The 21,014-nt window shown below is 37.1% G+C and overlaps 2 protein-coding genes and 2 long non-coding RNA genes across 10 annotated transcripts in view; 2 read left to right on the top strand and 2 right to left on the bottom strand.

Annotated features, from left to right (window-relative positions):
• Positions 1-1,647: 1,647 nt before the first annotated feature.
• LOC143415004 (uncharacterized) lies at positions 1,648-2,819 on the bottom strand. The gene is made up of 2 exons (XR_013095611.1): positions 2,655-2,819; positions 1,648-2,049 (listed from the first exon to the last, which is right to left on the bottom strand). It is a non-coding gene; the product is annotated as an uncharacterized LOC143415004 (long non-coding RNA).
• A 409-nt stretch (positions 2,820-3,228) lies between these two features.
• dnajc27 (DnaJ (Hsp40) homolog, subfamily C, member 27) lies at positions 3,229-8,787 on the top strand. Its single transcript, XM_004565635.4, has 7 exons — positions 3,229-3,634; positions 4,466-4,548; positions 4,632-4,701; positions 5,104-5,268; positions 5,534-5,656; positions 5,737-5,897; positions 5,993-8,787. The coding sequence occupies exons 1-7, from the start codon at positions 3,548-3,550 to the stop codon at positions 6,123-6,125; spliced, it is 822 nt and encodes a 273-aa protein (XP_004565692.1). The 5' UTR covers positions 3,229-3,547; the 3' UTR covers positions 6,126-8,787.
• A 1,806-nt stretch (positions 8,788-10,593) lies between these two features.
• LOC101468839 (adenylate cyclase type 8) overlaps positions 10,594-21,014 on the top strand; it is a 21,081-nt gene continuing 10,660 nt past the window's right edge. Inside the window, exons 1-8 of one of the 5 annotated variants that reach the window (XM_076879972.1) lie at positions 10,594-10,749; positions 11,334-11,611; positions 17,834-18,209; positions 18,722-18,910; positions 19,175-19,414; positions 19,989-20,217; positions 20,292-20,441; positions 20,717-20,847. In XM_076879972.1, the coding sequence (XP_076736087.1) occupies positions 17,965-18,209; positions 18,722-18,910; positions 19,175-19,414; positions 19,989-20,217; positions 20,292-20,441; positions 20,717-20,847 (1,184 nt within the window). In that variant the 5' untranslated portion in view covers positions 10,594-10,749; positions 11,334-11,611; positions 17,834-17,964. Of the gene's footprint in view, positions 10,750-10,934; positions 11,612-15,144; positions 15,402-17,833; positions 18,210-18,721; positions 18,911-19,174; positions 19,415-19,988; positions 20,218-20,291; positions 20,442-20,716; positions 20,848-21,014 lie in introns of those variants that run through there. The other 4 variants (XM_004565636.3, XM_076879971.1, XM_076879974.1 and 1 more) reach the window with 4 other exon arrangements.
• LOC143414937 (uncharacterized) overlaps positions 17,360-21,014 on the bottom strand; it is a 9,561-nt gene continuing 5,906 nt past the window's right edge. The window contains exons 6-11 of one of the 3 annotated variants that reach the window (XR_013095541.1): positions 20,742-20,895; positions 20,352-20,417; positions 19,984-20,189; positions 19,167-19,373; positions 18,033-18,893; positions 17,360-17,867 (exon numbers count right to left, since the gene is read on the bottom strand). This is a non-coding gene — a long non-coding RNA (uncharacterized LOC143414937). The remainder of the gene's footprint in view (positions 17,868-18,032; positions 18,894-19,166; positions 19,374-19,983; positions 20,190-20,351; positions 20,418-20,741; positions 20,896-21,014) is intronic. The other 2 variants (XR_013095543.1, XR_013095542.1) reach the window with 2 other exon arrangements.

Below are 21,014 nucleotides of genomic sequence, written 5' to 3'. Positions count from 1 at the left end.
TTGTTACATTTTTGAAAACTATTTTTCATAAAATGAATTAATTTAGTAATTAATATATTGTTAAATTACATTGTTTAAACTTACAGTAATAGCTTTTCAGTGGTTTTACGTTGTCCGGTATTCGTTTTTCAAAAATAAAACTGAATAGTCTTTGACTATAAAATAAAAGACCTTGATGTAAAATTAGGTTTTTGTGTATGGGCAGAAATCTGTGCCATCAGAAACTGAATTTGAATAAGTTCATTTTGAATTTGAATTGCTCAGATTGAATCTGAATTGTAACTTGAATAAATGCTTTTGAAAAACGAATTTGAATTAGTCTAATTTGAAATTGAATTTATGGTTTGAAAATGATCATCACTAAATTGAAATTGAATTTTATATTTTGAAAATGAATTGATTTGCTTTGAAACTGCATTTTATCCTTTAAAAATTCAGCTCTCGAATAATTTCAGTTTCACTTCTCACCATTCAATTTCAGTTCCAAAATTCAGTTTTTTGGAACTTACATCCGGTTCCGGTTCAAGCGCAGATTAATAGAACTACGTTTTACTAGCGGACCGAAAGTGTTACTGACGGGAATCTACAGCGTCTTGAGCTGAATTAAGACTTCAGAAGTCATTCGTCATGTCGAATGACCAGCGGATAAACTCTCAGGTTGGTAATAAATGTATTACATGTATAAGAACAAGCGTCATGTTAACAAATGATAGCCGTACGGTAACTTTTATGCTTATTGTAGCTGTTAGCTAAAAACGCTAATTTAGCGTAGTTTGCCCTGAATTCAGCTTTGACAAACAAATATGATCGACTGTTTCTAGTAGAATTCCAAAGTTGTCATCTTGGACCCTCTCAGAGTACCCCCTCTGTATGCTTGCAGAGACCCCTACAGTAGGGAAACATGCAAAACGGTGTCCAAACCTTTGTGTTTTAGCTTTATTTATGTCTTACACAGCATCCCAACTCTTTAGCTAACTTAATAACTTTAGCTAAAGTGAATAGTTAGTCTAATTCATTAGTGCAGCATTACTGGATCACCTCTGTTTGAAGTGATATGATATACAACTTTCACTGTGTTTAACTACCATAATAATTCTACTTAATTAATTTTTTTTTTAAAGCATACTGCTCCATTAATATGTTTGACAGGCTGAAGTTGTCGGGTCACCTCCTAAATCGACCATCTTTTACAGGTGTTTTGTGCCAGAAATGGAGTGTCCACTGAAGACTGAAGATACTGAATCTCTACGCCTTGCCATCCATCCCTCTTGTGCCTTCATCTAGACAAGAGACAAACTTAACCACTCTCATATGCTCTGTACCTACATCACCTTCCCTGACAGTCGTAGCTTGGCTCATCTGAGGGTGAAATTATAAGAATGTGTTATTTTGCAAAGTGCTCTCTAGGGTTCCTAAATAAAATATGGCATTGAGGTCTTTTGAATTAATCCCTTCTTCTGAAATATAAGAACCTCTCCTGGTTTTAATGGCACTTTGGATTTCCTTACTTTCTGTTCCACTCCCAACCCCAAATAGATGCTGACAAGCTGCCACAGTAACATGGAAGAGGGAAAGAAGTTGGAAAGGACTACTACAAATAAACCTAATGCCTAACAATGTAAAATAAGAACAATAATAAAGATAAGATGAAGTAACAAGTTTTTTGTTTATTCCAAATGATCATCCAGATGTCTGTGACATGTGATGACAAACACCATAATGGAAGGCCTTGGTCATCACATGCTTAAACTCATATATTTTTGCATATGCTGAACAGGCAGTCAGACATGCTGTAACTGTGGGGTAGAAAACAGCATAAACACCATACGGCAGTCCTCGAGGGCATGGAGAAGTTGCATGACACTGGCCCTTGAGGACTGGAGTTGAGACCCCTGTCATATGGAATATGACAGGTGTGGTTGAAATGCATGAAGACTCTGAAGCTTCTCTTCTCTTCTGGCAGGACAGGAATGTGGCCTTGTCCTGTGAGCCACTGTAAGGATGTACTTAGAGTAGAACTGGACTGTCACCGGCCTCAGGCTCTTCACCCTTTTCAAAGACAAAGCAGTCATTTAGATAAAATATTAGATATTGTTTACCTGTAAATGCACAAAGTAAATTTAGAAATATAATTATTGTCAAGAGTGAACAAGCACTGATAGTGTAATCTACAGCTGTGGCCAAACGTTTAGAGAATGAGATGTGTTGTTTGCTTATTTACAAAGTTTGCCGTTTCAGTGATAGTTGTAAATCACATTATATCACTTCAAACAGAGGTGATCCAGTAATGCTGCACTAATGAATTAGACTAACTATTCACTTTAGCTAAAGTTATTAAGTTAGCTAAAGAGTTGGGATGCTGTGTAAGACAAATAAAGCTAAAACACAAAGGTTTGGGCACCGTTTTGCATGTTTCCCTACTGTAGGGGTCTCTGCAAGCATACAGAGGGGGTACTCTGAGAGAGTCCAAGATGACAACTTTGGAATTCTACTAGAAACAGTCGATCATATTTGTTGTCAAAGCTGAATTCAGGGCAAACTACGCTAAATTAGCGTTTTTAGCTAGCAGCTACAATAAGGATAAAAGTTACCGTACGGCTATCATTTGTTAACATGACGCTTGTTCTTATACATGTAATACATTTATTACCAACCTGAGAGTTCATCCGCTGGTCACTCGACATGACGAATGACTTCTGAAGTCTTAATTCAGCTCAAGACGCTGTAGATTCCCATCAGTAACACTTTCGGTCCGCTAGTAAAACGTAGTTCTATTAATCTGCGCTTGAACCGGAACCGGATGTAAGTTCCAAAAAACTGAATTTTGGAACTGAAACTGAATGGTGAGAAGTGAAACTGAAATTATTCGAGAGCTGAATTTTTAAAGGATAAAATGCAGTTTCAAAGCAAATCAATTCATTTTCAAAATATAAAATTCAATTTCAATTTAGTGATGATCATTTTCAAACCATAAATTCAATTTCAAATTAGACTAATTCAAATTCGGTTTTCAAAAGCATTTATTCAAGTTACAATTCAGATTCAATCTGAGCAATTCAAATTCGAATTTAACTTATTCAAATTCAGTTTCTGATGGCACAGATTTCTGCCCATATTTGTGTTTTTAAAATCATATACATAGCATTTTGTGTGCACATTTCTTGCTTTGGTAAGTATACGAAAAACCTCAAAGCTACAATTTTCCCTAAATGTAGTTTTATTTTGAAAACAAAGGGGGAAGTTGAGTAAGCAGCTAACTCCATGCTAGACCCAAACAGCTGATTAGCATAAAGGCTATGAGGCCAGCAGGGTCTCTGGTTGTCTGCTGCACGCAAACGTCAACATTAGAGCTGAAGTTAAACGATGCGATGAGATTAATGAATCTGGAAATAATCCCGTTTAAGGGCTGTGAGAGATACTAACCAGCGTGCTAACAACTAGTTAGCCCTGTTAGCTCCGCTCACAATAATAATATCAACAGCGGCTGTATTCCGGCACAGTCCCGTCTCTTTAAACGCCAAAAAACTTTAGAATTTAAACAATCCAAATGGAAACAAACCCGCCGAAAAGACGAGACAACAAGAAGTCTCTTCGGGTGAAGGTGATTAGCCTCGGAAACGCCGAGGTCGGAAAGGTATGAGACCCCCTGTTTGTTTTAGCTCAAACCTAAAATAGAGTCTGGTTCATTTACTTAAGCTTGTTATAAACCACCTGTACTGTACTACTGTGAGTTTATGGCTTATAATGTCATATTTGAAACAATTGCATAAAGGTCGTGAAAGATTTTTTTCTGTAGTCTTTATTCTGTTTTGGATGTCAGTTTTGTTGTTTTTGCGCTCTGGTTTATTTTGTTCACTCTGTCGCCAGACTTCGTTTAAAACCGATTTTAATTACATCTCACCACACGATCTCACAGATTACAGCACCCAGGTAAAATTATTTTCAATATGGTTGCATTAGGCATAATTCGGCGCAGATTTTGGTCATAAAAAGAAAGAATTTATTGTTTTATTACCTTTAATATTTGGAGCATCATGGAGCAGACAGCAACAACTAGCAGGGCACACTTAAACAACGTTTGTTTTATTGTGCTGATACAGCACAATAAAACAAACGTTGTTTGATGTGTGATATTATTGATCAGGCTAGTTTAACCCTGAGAAATCTTTGTTTGGAATTAATGTAAATTTTGACATGAATGTGCTTTTAAAGGGCAGAAGGCTAAAAAAGTTCAAGTTATTAAGGCGTAACAGCTTATTTTTGAAGCCAAATTTTCCAAAATAGGCTCAGAATTGACTGATGATTATTTGAAACACAGTGTCTGCAAATGGGATTATCCAATTAAAACCTAACAAGACACAAATTATCTAAATAAAAACATTAAAAAATTAATAAATCTCAGTTTGATGGATGGTCTGGCGTGAAAGGCAGTGGAGCTCATCTTTAAATATTGTTTATTCTTCAGAGCTGTATCATCAAGCGTTACTGCGAGAAGAGGTTTGTTCCAAAGTATCTGGCAACCATTGGAATCGACTATGGCGTCACCAAGTGAGTTTACAGACTGCTTCCTGTCACTGTGTGTGTAGTGATGTTTTTTACTGAGCACTAACATGTGTTTTATCTGCCAACAGAGTTCAGGTTCGAGACAGAGAAATCAAGGTGAACATCTTTGATATGGCCGGCCACCCGTTCTTCTATGAAGTGAGTTAAAAACTAGCAATTTATGTTGTTCACATCAGAAGAAATGTATAAAACACATGTATGTTAGAGCGCCACCAAAGATGCTGTGAAAGAGAAATATGAGATAATTCAGATTTACAAGAAAAGAAAACTAGTGAGTAAAATTTACATAAAATTGCATAAAAGTAAAATGTCTGGAAATTTTATGACAAAAATCCTATTAGATTAAAAAAAGACCAATATGCAACAAGAAGATTTCAAATTCTGACTTATTTTCTCTGAATTTCTTTAACATCAATGGCTGTGACAGACTGTCGTAAAACAAGATATTTTCAAAGGCCAAAAATAAGCCTTCTTGTAATGTTTGCACCCACACAGCAGGCGGCGCTCTGAACATGTTTCTTTCTCTATGGTGTTGGTCAGGTGCGTAACGAGTTCTACAAAGACAGCCAGGGCGTGCTGCTCGTGTATGATGTCGGCCTGAGGGAGAGCTTCGATGCCCTCGACAGCTGGCTCGGCGAGATGAAACAAGAAATGGGCTCTCAGGCCAACATGGACAGCATCGTGTTTGTCGTCTGCGCCAACAAGGTCAGACCGAGTGCAGCTTAAAGAGAGAGGAGCTGAAGCAGCTTGATTCAAACTGAGGATGTGCTGTGGAGATGTATTAAGGCCCTGAATGAGATAAAGAAGGATTATTTTGAACTGTGACTCATACTAAGCTGCTCCAGCACAGTCAGAGAACTAAAAAGTATCTGTTTTGTAAAATGTATTGTTTAAAGTGAGTAGGAAATCTTTTATTGAGGTTTATTAAACACACATGCAGCTGGAGGTAAATGTCTGCGTGTTCATACAGGTGGACCTGACAAAGCGGCGAGTGGTGGATGAGGGCGAGGGGCGCCTGTGGGCGGAGTCCAGAGGCTTTCATTACTTTGAGACATCAGCACAGAGCGGCGAGGGCATCAACGAGATGTTTCAGGTATTTCTCGCACACATGCGCAGCTTCCTGTACATGTTTTTTTATGGACCGTGTTTCAGTGAGTGCCGTGTTCTCCACAGGCGTTCTTCTCCTCCATCACTGACATGTGCGAGAACGGCGGAAAGCGCCCGGTGTCGGAGGTCAGCGTCGGCTTCACCAAAGAGCAGGCTGACACCATCCGACGTATCCGCAACAGCAAAGACTCGTGGGATATGTTGGGAGTCAAACCCGGGGCCACGCGGTGAGTCGCCAGCATACAGGCCATCTTTTCAATAAAGTTGTTTTGTTTTTTTGTCACATTGTGTCTAATGCAGTTTACTATCTTTTCATTTCTAGGGAGGAGGTGAACAAGGCGTACAGGAAGCTGGCAGTCCTGCTGCATCCAGATAAATGTGTTGCCCCCGGCAGTGAAGACGCGTTCAAGGCGGTGGTGAACGCCCGCACCTCACTGCTAAAGAACATTAAATAACACACACACACACACACACACACACACACACACACACAGAAACAACTGGACCTGCTGTCACTCAGACACAAACTGATGACAAACTTTATTTATTTATTTATTTCTGTATTTATTCAGCGTACGTGTCATGTGTGCCATTTTGCTTGCCACAGTGCGGTATGCCAACATAAACCAGTTTTAACTTATTATATGATATTTTAAACACTACACTGGAGAGAGTATGGAAGACGATGAGTGCCACACAAATGAAAAAGATACAAACTCTGTGAAAAACATTTCAAAATTAAATTATTTCAAATTTTTACTCTTTAAAGGTACTTGTCCTGTGTGTGTCCACTTAAAGCTGTCAAAAACAAATTAAGGGCATAATCGCTTAAACTGCATGCTGAATATTTAAAAAAAAGAACTTTAAATTTCAATGTAGCAAAAACCTGCCAAATCCTCATCGTCAAAAACGAATCTGAAACCAAAATGGGTTAAACTTGTAGGCACGGTGGAGTTAAACTACCAGCTTTGCTTTCTTTGTGACTGGAAATAAACCCATCAAAATGTTCTTCTCTGTAATGTCGGGGTTAGTTTAATGTACTTCTCCTGGACAAATCAGAATACTTTATTAATCCCTTAGCTAAGGAGTTTCACATAGTTTCCTATATTCATGTCAATGTCAATTAGGTCACCCACACATGCTACCCCATTTAAATTAATTTGTTTCTGTAAGTGTTTATATGGAGCTCCTCACATTTGTTCCCTGAAAAAGCATATCTCTACTCTCACACTACTAATTTCCTCCATTAAAATCACTCACCCCAAGTAGCTGACTTGTTCCCTTAACTAGTTAATTTAACCTGTTTCTCGGTTGATTATTGGCCTAAAAGTTTAGTTTGTGTCCAAACTATTAATTTTATTTTTTTTGTACATTGTTTGTTTTATTGACTTACTCCATTATTTCTCTGATTTGTTCCCTCCTACTGTGGATAAAGTGAAAATGTTAATGCATGCCCTTAAATCACTTTTTTCTCCAAAGTGCCAACCTATTCTTTTAACTCATCGAATAGTTCGCTGAACATATTTTTAAGTCTTGTTTCTTTAAAATCAATGGAATCACTTGTGCATGTTTATATTTTCTTGGTTTGTTGCCTCAGATCATTAATTTTTTTCCCTCAAACTGCCAAATATTGTATTGGTTCCCTAATGTTATTTGTTATTACATTTATCCCAAGTAAACTATTACCTAAAAAATATATTTAAAAAATGAATAACTGATTTATTTCTTTGGCAGTTGATAGAAATTACACATTTTGTTAAGATTCAAAATTCCTTATTGGTTTTCTTATTAAGTTATTTTCATTTGAACAAAAATGAACAAAAATATTTCTTGAAGAAAAACAAATTTAAAAAAAAGATTCAACATGGTCATCCCATCACCACATTTTAACGTGTGATTCGTCTTCCATGAGATGAGAGTCATAGTTGATGTTTACATGATGGTAATTAACACGATTGGTTGTTAAAAGAGAGACTTGTGCCCGTTTACTGACTTTGTATCACACAAAATGTCTTGTTAAAGCAGAAAAGTGTTTCATATTGTAAAGAACTCATAGGCAGCATGAATATGTTATCATAGTTTTATATTTTTACATATGTGCAACCAAGCAATCCAGAAAGAGGTTCCACTTGTTGCTTTAATGTGATTTTTATGTTATGCTTTAAAGTTCAAGTCAATTGATCTTGATTAGAACATATTGCAAATGTGGCTTTTTATCAACATTTTACATCAGCCCTGTTAATACTCAGCTATATTAATATCTGTGGATGTGAATATATATATATATATATATATAATATTTTCAAAATACTAAATTGTAAAGCAACTTTAATTCAGTTTTCCACAGAAGTGATAATATTGAAAGCCAAACCAGTGAATTGAGAAAAGTAAAAAGAGAGAGTAGTGAGAAAAGATAATATTAAATTATGTGAAAAATATTACAAAAGACTATTTTCAAACAAAAAATCTGTAATGATTTATGCGTTATATATTATGAAAATTTCTTAAAGGGATTTCAAACAATTTAAATCCCTTTAATAAAAAAAAAAAAAAAGATAAATCCCCCAAATTGAAATCTGTAATGAAAACAAAACATTTTGATGAAAACACTATAAAGTCAATTTAACTTACCTTAGAAAAAATATATTAATGCATAATATAAAAGTAAAGTAAGAGGTTAAAAAATAAAAATCACACTAAACTTGAAAGTGGAAGAGGAGTTTTAATGAGCGTTGGCCAATCAGTCATGTTATTTCAACCAGTTTTCTCTCTGTATTGTTTATTTTAATCACATGATTTATGTTACAAACACTCTGAGCTAACTCCTAATGTGACTGTGTGTTTGACGGATGTGTGATTTGGCACAGTTTGAACTCTGTACCTCATGGCTCAAACATAATGAATTCCTGTTGCCTGATGTTTAATTTATACATGTGCACTGAATCTATGTAGAGCCTACGACATAGATTTAACACAAAAGTACAAATTTCCCCTTAGTTTGTGCAGTCATCAGTCACATGATGACGTGCGAGCGCTGGAGTGAGTGTGTGTTACAGTTACAGACTAAATGTTGTTCTGCTAGATTGTTTTTAATTAATAAAAAGTCACAAAAATGAATTCTGATGTCAGCCTGTTCTGATTTTTATCTTGAGGTGTTTTACCTGCTGCCAGGTCCTGGATTTCCTTTGATATCTCAAGATTTTAGGAAATCCTTAAATCATTCTGAAATATACCGTGAGTGTTTTATTTTTGTCATTTATATTAGTTTATATTTATAATTTACTATAATTTAGTATTTTATAATTAGTAATTAATAATAAACCTGGAATGATTCAGAAATTCAGATTGTGTCATGGAAATAATACAAAAAATAAATATAAAACTTTTTTCTTTTTAATTTTTTATATTTTAAACCTCTGAACACAACTTGTTATAATTGTTTGACTATTTCAGAATATTTTCAAATTGAAAGTATTTAACCTTTTTGGGGAAAATGAATTATTATTAGTTTATTTTATTGTTTTGTAACTTAGTCAGTTATTTGGGTTTTTTAATGTTCTGTAACTTTAGGTATGTTAAGGTTGAGTCATCACTGAGTTTGTTTTTTACAAATAATTCTCCACAACTTTGTGTCTAATTTCTTGCAAAGGGTCAGTTAATCTGATTCTAATAGCTGTGGTCTACTTAATAAAGCTATAGTTTGTTTTTTTCAGTGAGAAAACTTTTTTCAGCCAAAGTCGACCTTCATGTGCTCATATAACCATTAAACTTTAAGAATTTAGTGAAACCGGACCAGCAGGATGCACCACCACAAACAAAGGACTGAATTTAATGCAGTTCTGACTTCTTGTTGTCTGTACTTCATCTTGTCTTCACTGAACCGAGTTTAATGAAGTGAGCTCAATGGCTTAGCGTGCTCTGTTGAGTTTCAAGTCAGTTTGCTGTGTCTATACCTGGCTAAATCACCACGGTAACATATGCACATAATCTGGTCAGGAGCAGGTTATGTTCAGAGTTTGGGTTTAATATCAGATAGAATTGCCCTTTGATTCTTCTATTTATTTTAAGTGCAAATATAATACGTAATATAATATTGATTTGTGCAATATTATATTACGTATTATATTTTTTTCTATATTATGTATAATATGTAAGATGACCTGATGTGCAAAAAATTATTATTACTGTTCAAAATGGGTCAGCTGTTCAAGAGTCTGATGGCAGTGGGCAAGAAGGAGTTGTTGAGTCTCGATATTCTGGATTTCAAACTTCTGAACCTCCGCCCTGAAGGCAGAAGTGTGAACAGTCTGTGTTGGGGGTGTGTGGGGTCTTTGAGGATGGAGGCAGCTCTCCTCGGGACTCGATGATGGTAGATGCTCTGCAGAGAGGGCAGCGGTGTCCTGGTGATCTTCTCCACAGTTGTTATCACTCTCTGCAGGCGTTTGCGGTCCATAGCAGTAGTGCTGCCGTACCATGCAGTGATGCAGCTGGTCAGTGTGCTCTCCACAGTGCAGCTGTAGAAGCTGCTGAGGATCTTGGCCGACATACCAAATTTCCTCAGCCTCCTCAGGAAATACAGCCGCTGCTGAGCCTTCTTGACCAGCTGTGTGGTGTTCAGTGACCAGGTGAGGTCCTCGTGATGTAGACGCCCAGGCACCTGAAGCTGCTCACCCTCTCCACTTCAAGGCCCCGGATAGACAGCAGTTGGTGAGGTCTCCTCTTCTTCCTCATGTCCACTATCATCTTCTTTGTCTTGTCAGTGTTGAGGGTGTCCTCACACCATGACACCAGACCGGCCACCTCTCTCCTGTAAGCCGCCTCGTCTCCTCCAGTGATGCAACCGATCACTGCAGTGTCGTCCGCGAACTTCAAAATGATGTTATCTTTCTTGGAGGTGACACAGTCGTGAGTGTACAGGGTGTAGAGGATGGGACTAAGGATGCAACCCTGTGGGACGCCAGTGTTTGTAATAATGCTGGCTAAAGTTGTGTTGCCAATCCTGACGGACTGCGGCCTGCCAGTCAAAAAGTCCTGCAACCAGTCACATAGGATTGGGTGCAGGCCGACTGTTGCCAGCTTGTGAGTGAGTTTGTGTGCAATGTGGCTGCTGTGTGGTTAATTGTACTAACAGACCATCAAACTTCCAACTATGGTGTTGATTGATAGGAAAACATCAACTTTGTCATTAATGTTTTGTCTTGTTCACTATTTAATTTGTCTGAACACCCTGAGGTGACCTTATGAAGTTTTCTCTTGAGTTTCAGTTGTTTCTATCCTGAACTGAACCGTGCTGACTCCATCTGACCTGGTTGGAGGTCTGCCAATCCCATCAGGCACCTGAACCTCCCCACACACAGTTAATCTGTCTGATTAATGAAGGGCCATTTGTCTTTGTTTCGGGGATTTCTTTTGGGATTAACATGCTCAGTCAGACATCTGCTGCTTCACATCAGCGCATTACTCAAATCCTCATCTCCTGACTTGGCCTCGCTCTGCTCTGTTTGTCGCTTCTGGTTCTTTTTATCCTCATTTTTCTGATTTTTGGGACATTGTTAAAGCTGCAGGAATGACAAGAAACAGCCATAGTGACCTTCACTACCTCACTGGGTTCATTTTGTTCCGCTGAGGTTAACTAATGACTCGTTGTCGTTGTAATTTTGCAGTTTTCCTCTCAGAGAAAGAGTACTGCTCTTATGAAGCATAAACTCAACATCAGAGAGAAACATGATGGAGATGTTCGACAAGAGACGACAAACACAAAGCATGTTTTAAAGAAGAAACTTTGAGGCTCAAGAGCAAAAGTGAAATGAAGACAAAATATACTGGACTGAAAAGGAAAAACTGTGAATTTGAAATGTGAGAGAAACCAAAGAAAGCAGGAAGAGTGTTTGAAGGATCAAACTGCGGTCAAACCTTTATCTGGACAGGATCAAAGCAACAAGTAGGTACAACACAAACACTCAAACTTCACACTTTCCACACAGTTTAATCGAGGTGAATTCATGTTGTATATGCTGCCAACTCCTGTTGATCACAGGGGGTCAGGGGTGACTGTTGGGCTTTTCTCCATGTTCTTTGTATTACTGTAGGGTGTTTACCGTACAATATAAAGAACCTTTAGGCATCTGGTGTTGTGATTTGGTGCTGTATAAATAAAACTGAACTGAAACTGAATTGAGTCTCATATCCAGTAATCCTCTGTTTGTTCGTGACCATAAAGCACTTAAGCAGTTTTTGCTTTCTGAACGACACTCCTAGGTTAAACTCCTTAAACTGTTAAAAACCTTAAACTGCAGAGTTACATCAATTTCTATTCAAACAAAAATAAATGTATATAAATAATAAAATTAAATAATATTAATATTAATAGATTTTAGAGAAACAAAATACATTTTTAGCTATTTCCAACAGCTTAGGAGTTGCTTTTAAAAACCTCCAGTAAAAGGTCAAACAATGACAGAATAAGTTAAAACTATAATAGTTTCCTCTTTGCTCCTCACACATATGGTTCTTGTGATGAATGTATGTTTTCATCTTGATTTAGATTGATTGTAGATGTTAATATTTTTCTTTCATTTGTAGAGGAGTCTGGAACATCTCTGATTAATGATAAAAGCTTCCCTCACATCAACAGAATCTGCATTTGACACACACTATTTAGTATCGTGGATCTAACACAGAAAGCTAACCAACAAGCATTTATTTCAGTAAAACTTGTAATATTAGCTGATAAAGTGAAAATGGCAGCTAAGTTTCCAGATCAGCTGTAGAAGTTTGGATTAATTAGTTAACCTTATCAACTAAAGATGGGATTTAGCTATGTGACACTAACCCTAACATGCTAATATTAATGATGCTAATATTACACAGAAAAAAAGAGCTCAAAATCATGATCGATCCAGAAAACCATGTAAATTGACTGGTATGAACTATCCGGTCGTTAAGTGATGTAGTGACGAATCCTACTTATGGGCCTAAAGTAGTCTGCGTTTAATATGGCTTTTGTGTTGTTAACATGTTTAATGTTTTGTATTTTCTTCTATTTAATCTCAAAAAGCTCCTAAATCATTTATTTAAGCCTAGTTTTTAAAACCTTAGGATGTAACTACAGCCCAGCCCATGCAGCAGTATATGAATGACTAACCTCGTATTGTGGATGGATTATCTCAGTTGTTCTCCTGGCTGAAGTTTGGTCCTTTTACAGCATCCTGCCATGCGATTACATTTGTTCCTGACCACCGAGAACACTCACGTTAACTTTTATCGAGTGGAAAAAAAGTTAGCTTGTTTATATTATGCTAACATAGCTGTGTCGCTAGCGATCACGTAGCACATCATTATATACCAGCTAGCCCAACTTCAGTAACCCTACAAACGTCACTGCTGTTTAGTTTTCTGTCTTCATTTATGTTGGAAGTGATAACAGAGCTGTACGTTTTAATTTGTTTCCAAAACCCCGCAGTCAGGACATGCTATATTGTATTTAGATAGAAGCTAGCGAGCTAACTTCCTGCTAACTTCTAACTCCGTTAAATGTCATAAATTCCGTTTTCATGGATGTGTGGATGTTAAACTCAATTGTTACTCCTGGTAGAGCAGAACGCTGATCATTTTATTAAAGATGAAAGACTTTAGACAGTTTTTCAACTCTCAGTAATGCCATAGTGATCGTTTGATATATGGACCTGCAGCGGAGTTTAGGCCCAGACACGGCTAGTGACATCAGACTTAACGACTGGATAGTTATCAAAAGATGGTCAAAGTTGTGTTTGTTATGGACCAGTTTAAAACTGAATTTATACTGGCTAATGTTGGCTTACCTATGCAGACAAGTTGCTTAGTACATGGCATAGTAGCTATCTGACATATTATGAGGAGAATAAGAAAAGAGAGCAATCAAATGCAATTTGAACTGAGTAAAGGTTATTTTAAAGCTCATAATTTTCCTTTTTTTCTTTTTTTATCCCATGTTCAGACATCCTGCATCTAAAGCCCAAATTTAAAGCTTCACTTGCTGAAATTTATCTTACTGTAAATATTGTTGTTTTATTAAGTGTCTGATAGCCAGTCCAGGTGAACGGATTTTAGAGTGCTGACAAGTAATTTTTCTTCCATTTACCAACCCAGACATCTGATAATAGAGATTTAATGTCCTGTCAACAGTCAGGTTAGTGTGTTGCTACCTGATTGGATTAACCCTGAAACCTGGACCTGATCTGGGCCAAGACTGCGTTCAGCCAACTGTGCCACTGAAAGGCGTCTTAGATTTTTGGCAGAGAGACCTGAAACCATTTATAGTCAGCAGCCACTTTATTAGATACACCTGAGAGGTTGAATGCAGTCCAGTACAACAACTTGGCAATGATTTATTTTATTTTTTCAATATTTCTGTTAATCATTACATTTTACATATCTATATGACATTTACAGTGTGGAGTATAAAATATTAGGAACTCATTTAAATGCAATCCAGAGCAGCCACTTCAGTAATACACAAGATATCTCCCTTTTGACAGTCAAAAGAAAAATTAAAAATGTAAGTTGAATATTGAAAATCAAATAGCCTGGAGGTTTTTATCTTAGTTATTCTCCAAATATTTTTATTTATTGATTGATTTTGTTTCTTTTCTGTGCACGTGTTTCACATTTAAAGTGAGAAGTTTGTGGAAAAAAAAACAGTTTATGACCTTTGTGTAACTGCAAAAAATGTAATAAAACCAATAAAATATAATAAATGATGCTCAACCAAATGGTAGAACACATTTTCAGGCTTTCACTGAAATTAACCTACCTTATTGAGTCTTTTCTAACAATTGGTTTACATCTGTAATGCCCAAAAAATCCACCAGAAGGCACTGTGAATGTAAACGGTTGGCTCTTCTTATCCCTCTACCAACCAGGTAGTCAGAAACAAAAAAACATCAAACATATTTTGAGTGTTTTTGATGAAACTAAGGCAGGAAGATATAATTTTTTGATTTATAATAGTGTTAGAGGAATTACTAAACAGATGTATGTCACTTGACAGCATTAAAAAAGTGAAATTAAATGCTTAATAATGTTTTTTAAAAAGTGGTCAACCAAACGGTTGATTTGTCCCTTTATGGTGCTAATGCTAACATAACCTAAATGTTATTAAAATTGATTATTTGCCATAAACTCAGACCACTAGACCCATTTTGTTTATCCATTGCTGTTGATAAATCACATTAACAGTGTTGGGGAGTAACGGAATACATGTACCACCGTTACGTATTTAAAATACAAAATATGAGTAACTGTATTCCGCTACAGTTACCGTTTAAAAAGGTGGTATTCAGAATACAGTTACTTTTTCCTGTTTCATATTGTCGTGGGTCAGGACTGTTTGGGTTTTGCTATGTTCTGTTATTCCAGGTGGCAGCGTTGTGGTTGCCATGGTTACAGGGTGACGCGGGCTCTCTCTGCCTGTTTCCTGGGTGAGAGAGCACCTTTTTGTTGTTGTTGTTGTGCTAAGCTAATAGGCAGAATGCTACAGTCATAGCCCTAAAGAATGTAGCTTCATGGGCAGTGTAGTCCGTGCTGCAGGGAGAATGGACTGCCATACACATTATGTGTCTGTGAGCGCGAGGAGGAAGAAGAAAAAAGAGAGTGGAAAAGTACTAGTTGTCATTGAGCAGAAACGGGAGCTGGAAGCATGTAAATATAATAATAACCACTGCAGCCAAGAAGAGTGCCTGACGAGCCCAGTTGTAAGTAAGCTATTAAGACTCGACTGTGTTCGTGTTTTCTTCCGAAACAATAAGTTCTGTTGGAGCAGCCTTTCAACGCCTCTCTGTCTCAAACTTGACCCAGACAACAAAGTAAAGCTATTTTTCGGCTACTAGCCTGACAGGAAACGATGTATTAGCCAGAGGTCCATTTACTATGGTTCGGAGCCACGGACCTTCAGTAATAGTAATAAATCACACAGCAATAGTACATTCATGTAGTTGTAAAAAGCATGATAATATATTAAGTAATCCAAAGTATTCAGAATACGTTACTCTCATTGAGTAACGTAACGGAATACGTTACAAAATACATTTTGGGGCATGTATTCTGTAATCTGTAGTGGAATACATTTTAAAAGTAACCTTCCCAACACTGCACATTAAGTGTTAGCACAGCAAGAATATGCTGAAATAATTTCCTCAGTAAGTCATTTTTGTAACTTTCTGAGTTAATATTAGTAAATATTGTAAAAATCAAGAATAACATGTGGAAATCACAAATATCACAACCGATTACCTTTTAACCAAATTACAGTAGCTGGTAAATTAATATTACTAAATTGTCAAAATTATAATTTCATGTTGAACAAGTACTATATGGACGCTAAACAATTATATGGCTAAAAATCATACGTCCTGTGGCATGATACTCATGATACCATCCACCTTCAACCACAGTGTGTTTGAGGTCATGGTTTCATATGAAGCCACAAGGTCTGATTGCAATGAAATGGTTTGACAAGAAATGTGTCAACCAATGCCTGTGGGTTCATGCCTCTTTCATTGGTCAAACGGTGGAGCAAAGAGTCCAATGCAAAGATCACCATTCCATGCCCATCACTCATCCCTGTATATAATTAGCATATGGGAGGAATTAAACTTTCTGATATGCTATTACACCTGTATAAGACAAGTTATAAGTTACAAGATAAGGAGATGGCATATTCCACTGTTCGGATACATCTTTGACTTGAATACCTGGTCTACAAGAGGGACTGTGCCCTACTGGACCAGAAACCAATGGCTCTCAAAAGGTTTCCACCTGGCTGTGTCTGAACCAAGTTAACAAGCCAGCATCTAGATTTGGACAACCATGATTCAGCTCTCCAAGACCACAGAGTAAATGCTACACCCTAAGACCCCAACGACCAAAACTACAAGCAGATGTGATTGATTTGCACTGTCTTTAGTTTTTTGGGTTTTTTTTAAACAAAAATGATTTTGCACAGTAGCATTCAATCAGAAGTGGCCCGAATGTGAGTATTTTGTGCTGTTGCACATTTTTCACATTTGCAGATTTAAAAAAATATGTACTTTGTTGTTTGATATAATAGTTTCCTTTGATGGAATGAAAACCAGCAATGTTCACTGGCATGCTACTAGAAATAAATTGTATCCAATGCCCTGGATAGTTTTTGTTATTAATTTAATTATAATTTGGCCCTTTATTTGACTTTTTCAACTGTATTATCTACTGTACTTGTATTTGCATGACATTTCATACTTTTACCATGAAGTGACATCTCAACTGTTTGGTAGAGATCAATATTTTAAAAACTACAGGGTCTATTGAAAAAAAATTATTGATTGTGGTTATTACTCACCCAAGTCAATAAGAAATGCAAACAAAAAAAATTTCCATTGCTTTTTTCTTGCTGTGGATCTCAAAGGGTCAAAAGACTGATAAGTGTAAAAACTGAAAAGCTATGAAGTGGCTAGCTTGTCCAAACTGCATCCCTCCTTTTATCCCATGTTTGGGTTCAACTCCACCACACTGTAAAATTTAGTAAGTTGTCATTACAAAAAACAAAACAAAAACAAAACTGGTCTTAGAGGAAATGCAAATATGTTACATTATAATTTGGAGGGTATTTGCACTCATATATTAAATAAACACCTTATTCAGTGATTGCAACTAAAACCTGAGTGGACTTCATCACTTGGACAAACTTCATATCATCACCATCAACACCAGCTTCTATAAAAAAAAAAAAAAGGTATTTACTAGAAATTAAAATTGTCCCATGCACCGCACAAGTACAGGAAATCTGATTTTATTAACATTTTAAGCACAAGCCTGAACAAAATTAGTCAAAGTGACTTTTACACTGGAAATCTGTTACACACCCACAAAAGCCAAATCTGCACACACCCAAACTGAATGAAGGATCACAATTACTTAGTGAAGCACATTTACACAACTATACTCTTCAGTGTGCATTATTCAATGCAGTTAACAAACTTAAAAAAAAATATATACATAACGTTAAATGCACTGATGTAATTTAAGGTTGTTGTATTTACTGAGTAACACTCCTTAGGCAATTATTTTGTGTAAAATGGATTTTAATGACAAATCATCATTACTGGTGCCACTTTTTTTCTAAGTGCTTCTTCTGGTTTGTTTTCAGCCCTGTGTACGGGAGCCTGGATGTTTCCTCAACACTGAAAGACAGAACAGTTTTGCTGCTGTTAACACTGATGTAAATCTGTTTGACCCCATTCAGCTCACAGAAGAGCCAGGCCTTACAACTCTGTAACCATGGGTGAAGATTGCAGCGAGCTGTTAAATGGTGACTGTGAGGCGGCGCGGCAGACTAGCGACATCACCTTTAGCACTGGGATAAGCCCCACCTCCAACCTGCGCAGGAAGCAGCTGCTGTGGCAGAACGCCGTCAGGAACATCATTGACCAGCACAACCTGTACACACTGAGGCTCGCTGGGGGTTTGGAGCGAGGCAAGCACCATATCAAAGTCACCGATGCCTACATCGCGGACATCAACAGGTAGAAAGAAACTGATTTCTGAGTTAACTGAACCTTAACTATAATAAACGTTGGTATTAAGGTTAACTTCATCCTGCTGAAATTGCAAATGATCTCAATTAAAACGTTGAAATAACATTCCTGATTACTTTTTTCTTGATCGTTAATTAACTATAAACATATTAGTTAACTCCTAAAATGTGAATTTTTCCTGATTAATGTACAAATTAATGTAATCTTAAAGTTATTTAAAGTGTTATTTTACATTCCTTCCAGAATAATTTATGTGTTTATTAAAAATACATTGATTCATAGTAATTTCATGATTGAATTGATTGAATAACCTTAATAAATGTATGAACTGTCGGCATCTTAATTATTAATACAAGTTATCCTTATCCAAAACAGTTTACAAGTTACTGAATTAAGAACATTTAACAAAAAAAAAACGTTTTTCACATAATTTTTTTGTCTATTCTCTTAAATCAAACTTGAAGTATTACACAAGTTCTTCGGTCTGTGTTGTCTTGCAGGCAGATCCGCAATAAAGCGTCTCGTGGAGTATTTTGGCAGAAGCGCCGTTCGTCAGCAGCTCGCATTCACCCAACAGTCACCACAGCAACACAGAGCAAACACGACCCACTCAGTGATGCTGACTTCTTTGTGTCGTCTGGGTGGACGGTGCGAGGCGTCTTCATCCCCACACTGCAGCACAAATTCAAGTAAAGACATTCAAATGGATATTTTAACTAAAAACCATACAATTATTAGCTGTATAATAACAATTATGATACAGTCATAAAATTAATGATCTTTGTTTAAATATGCTTTGTAGCATAAACCTTGATAGTATTTAGAATTTTTTACATATTTAATCATAAATCTTTACTTGCCTATTTTATTTATTCAGGTGTCTTATTGACTATATTGTTGCTTATTGTCAATGGTATAAAAATAAGTAATGCTGATGCTTATAACCTCTTCAGGTCTGCAGACTTGGAGCAGCTCTACCAGCAGTTCTCCTCGGCTCAGAGAAGAACCTCACTGGTCGTCACTGTTGTCGTTGACATCCTGACCCGCCTTCTTGTCTCATTGCTGACATGGCCGCTGGGCTGGTGGGGCATGGCCTGTGATTGGCTTACCGGTCTGTCTGTAGTCTTGTGGATAGGAATCTGCCTGGTGGTTCTGACCAGAAAGGAAGTCTTGTCATCACCTCAGTGGCTTAGGTACACTGGGATGTAGCAGACCTGCTTGCTATGTGGGAGGGCTCCTTATAAGGATCTCTGTGCCAACTTAGCGACATCCTACATGAACTAAGTTACTATGTCTTTTAATGTAATCTGTCGCTAATATTATAGTACCTTGATGTGCGAAACAATATGGATTTATTTGTTTATTTATTTGGCTGTTATTAGGAAAGAAGCACTGCACTGCAGAGGGCATGTTTAGTTTTCTTTAAGATAAATATCAAGTTATATGCAGATGACATTTCATCCTACCAGCAGAATCTAAACAGTAGCTCAAATTTTAAACCACAGATAAGTCAATGTGACTGCTTGACTGCATTTACCAACACAGAAGTGATTTTCTAAAACAAATTCCTGACATTGAAAGCTGTAAGATGTCATAAATTCTTTTGGAAGAACGTTTGTTATTCTCTCCAGAAAAGGAAAGAAGAGCTACGACTTCAGAAGCCGAAGGAACCTCTAAAATTCTTCAGTTTTCCAGAGTCTTATTCTGAAAATGTTTCACTTAAAAATTTGAAGACAGTGACCTGTTCTTCCTTTAAATCTACCTCAGGTATCTGTCAGTGGTCAGCTGGCTGTCTCAGACCTTCCAAGTGCTGGTTGGTGTTTTCAGTTGGGCGGAGAGCGATCACTCTTGGTATGTCTTCTTCACGCTTTTCTCCACTTACACCCTCCTGCCCCTCCCCCTCCTCTGGTCCATCATTGCGGGGGGAACCACCTCCACTCTGCACCTCCTGGTGGATTTCTGCTGTCACTATAATGACCACAGCTTCATCAGAAAGGTAACAAAATTGCTACATTTTATTGGCTGCTTTCTGTCACTGTGCAGTTAAACTGTCTGGTTGTACACGTGCAGGTGTTGTCCAAGGCTCTGCTGTATCTGGCTATGAACACTGCGGGTCTGTTCATTCACTACCTGTCTGATTGGACTCAGAGACAGTCTTTCCTGGAGACCAGGCGCTGTATCGAAGGACGAGTCAGACTAGAGAGGGAGAACAACAGACAAGTGAGGATGATATTTAAGGGTTCCCTAATCTTTTGTGTCCCTATTGAAGTGGAAGAAGTATTAGGATCATTTGTAAATGTGGTCAACCTATTCATCTATTTATTAATGATCTCAGTTATCAGCATAAAGTCAAATCATCATTTTTCTGACCAAACGTAACAAGATGTTTAACTAAGAAACAGCTAGGTAGCAAGTCATGTGAAACAAAGTATTTGGGATATGTCTGGACCTCATATATCCTAAAGCTAATGATGTGTGCGTCTTTGTGCTGTCAGGAACGCCTGGTGATGTCAATCCTACCTCAATTTCTGGTGCTTGAGATGATTGGTGACATGGCTGTCATGGAAGATTATCTGCTGCCTCAGCAGTTGCACAAGATCTACATTCACCATTACAAGGATGTCAGGTAATACAACCCACTTCTTTATGATGACGAGCCAGCTGGACACACATGCTATAAATGTAGTTTTAAAAGAATGAAGAACTTTGAGGAGCTTCAACAGACTAACAACTCTACTATAGTTATTGTATCGACTGAAATGACTTGTTATGGCAGTCAAATGAGCAGTTAAC

The sequence above is a fragment of the Maylandia zebra genome, linkage group LG23 (assembly GCF_041146795.1).
Source record: "Maylandia zebra isolate NMK-2024a linkage group LG23, Mzebra_GT3a, whole genome shotgun sequence".
Lineage (NCBI taxonomy): Eukaryota > Metazoa > Chordata > Actinopteri > Cichliformes > Cichlidae > Maylandia > Maylandia zebra.
This window is presented reverse-complemented; position numbering and strand designations above follow the sequence as displayed.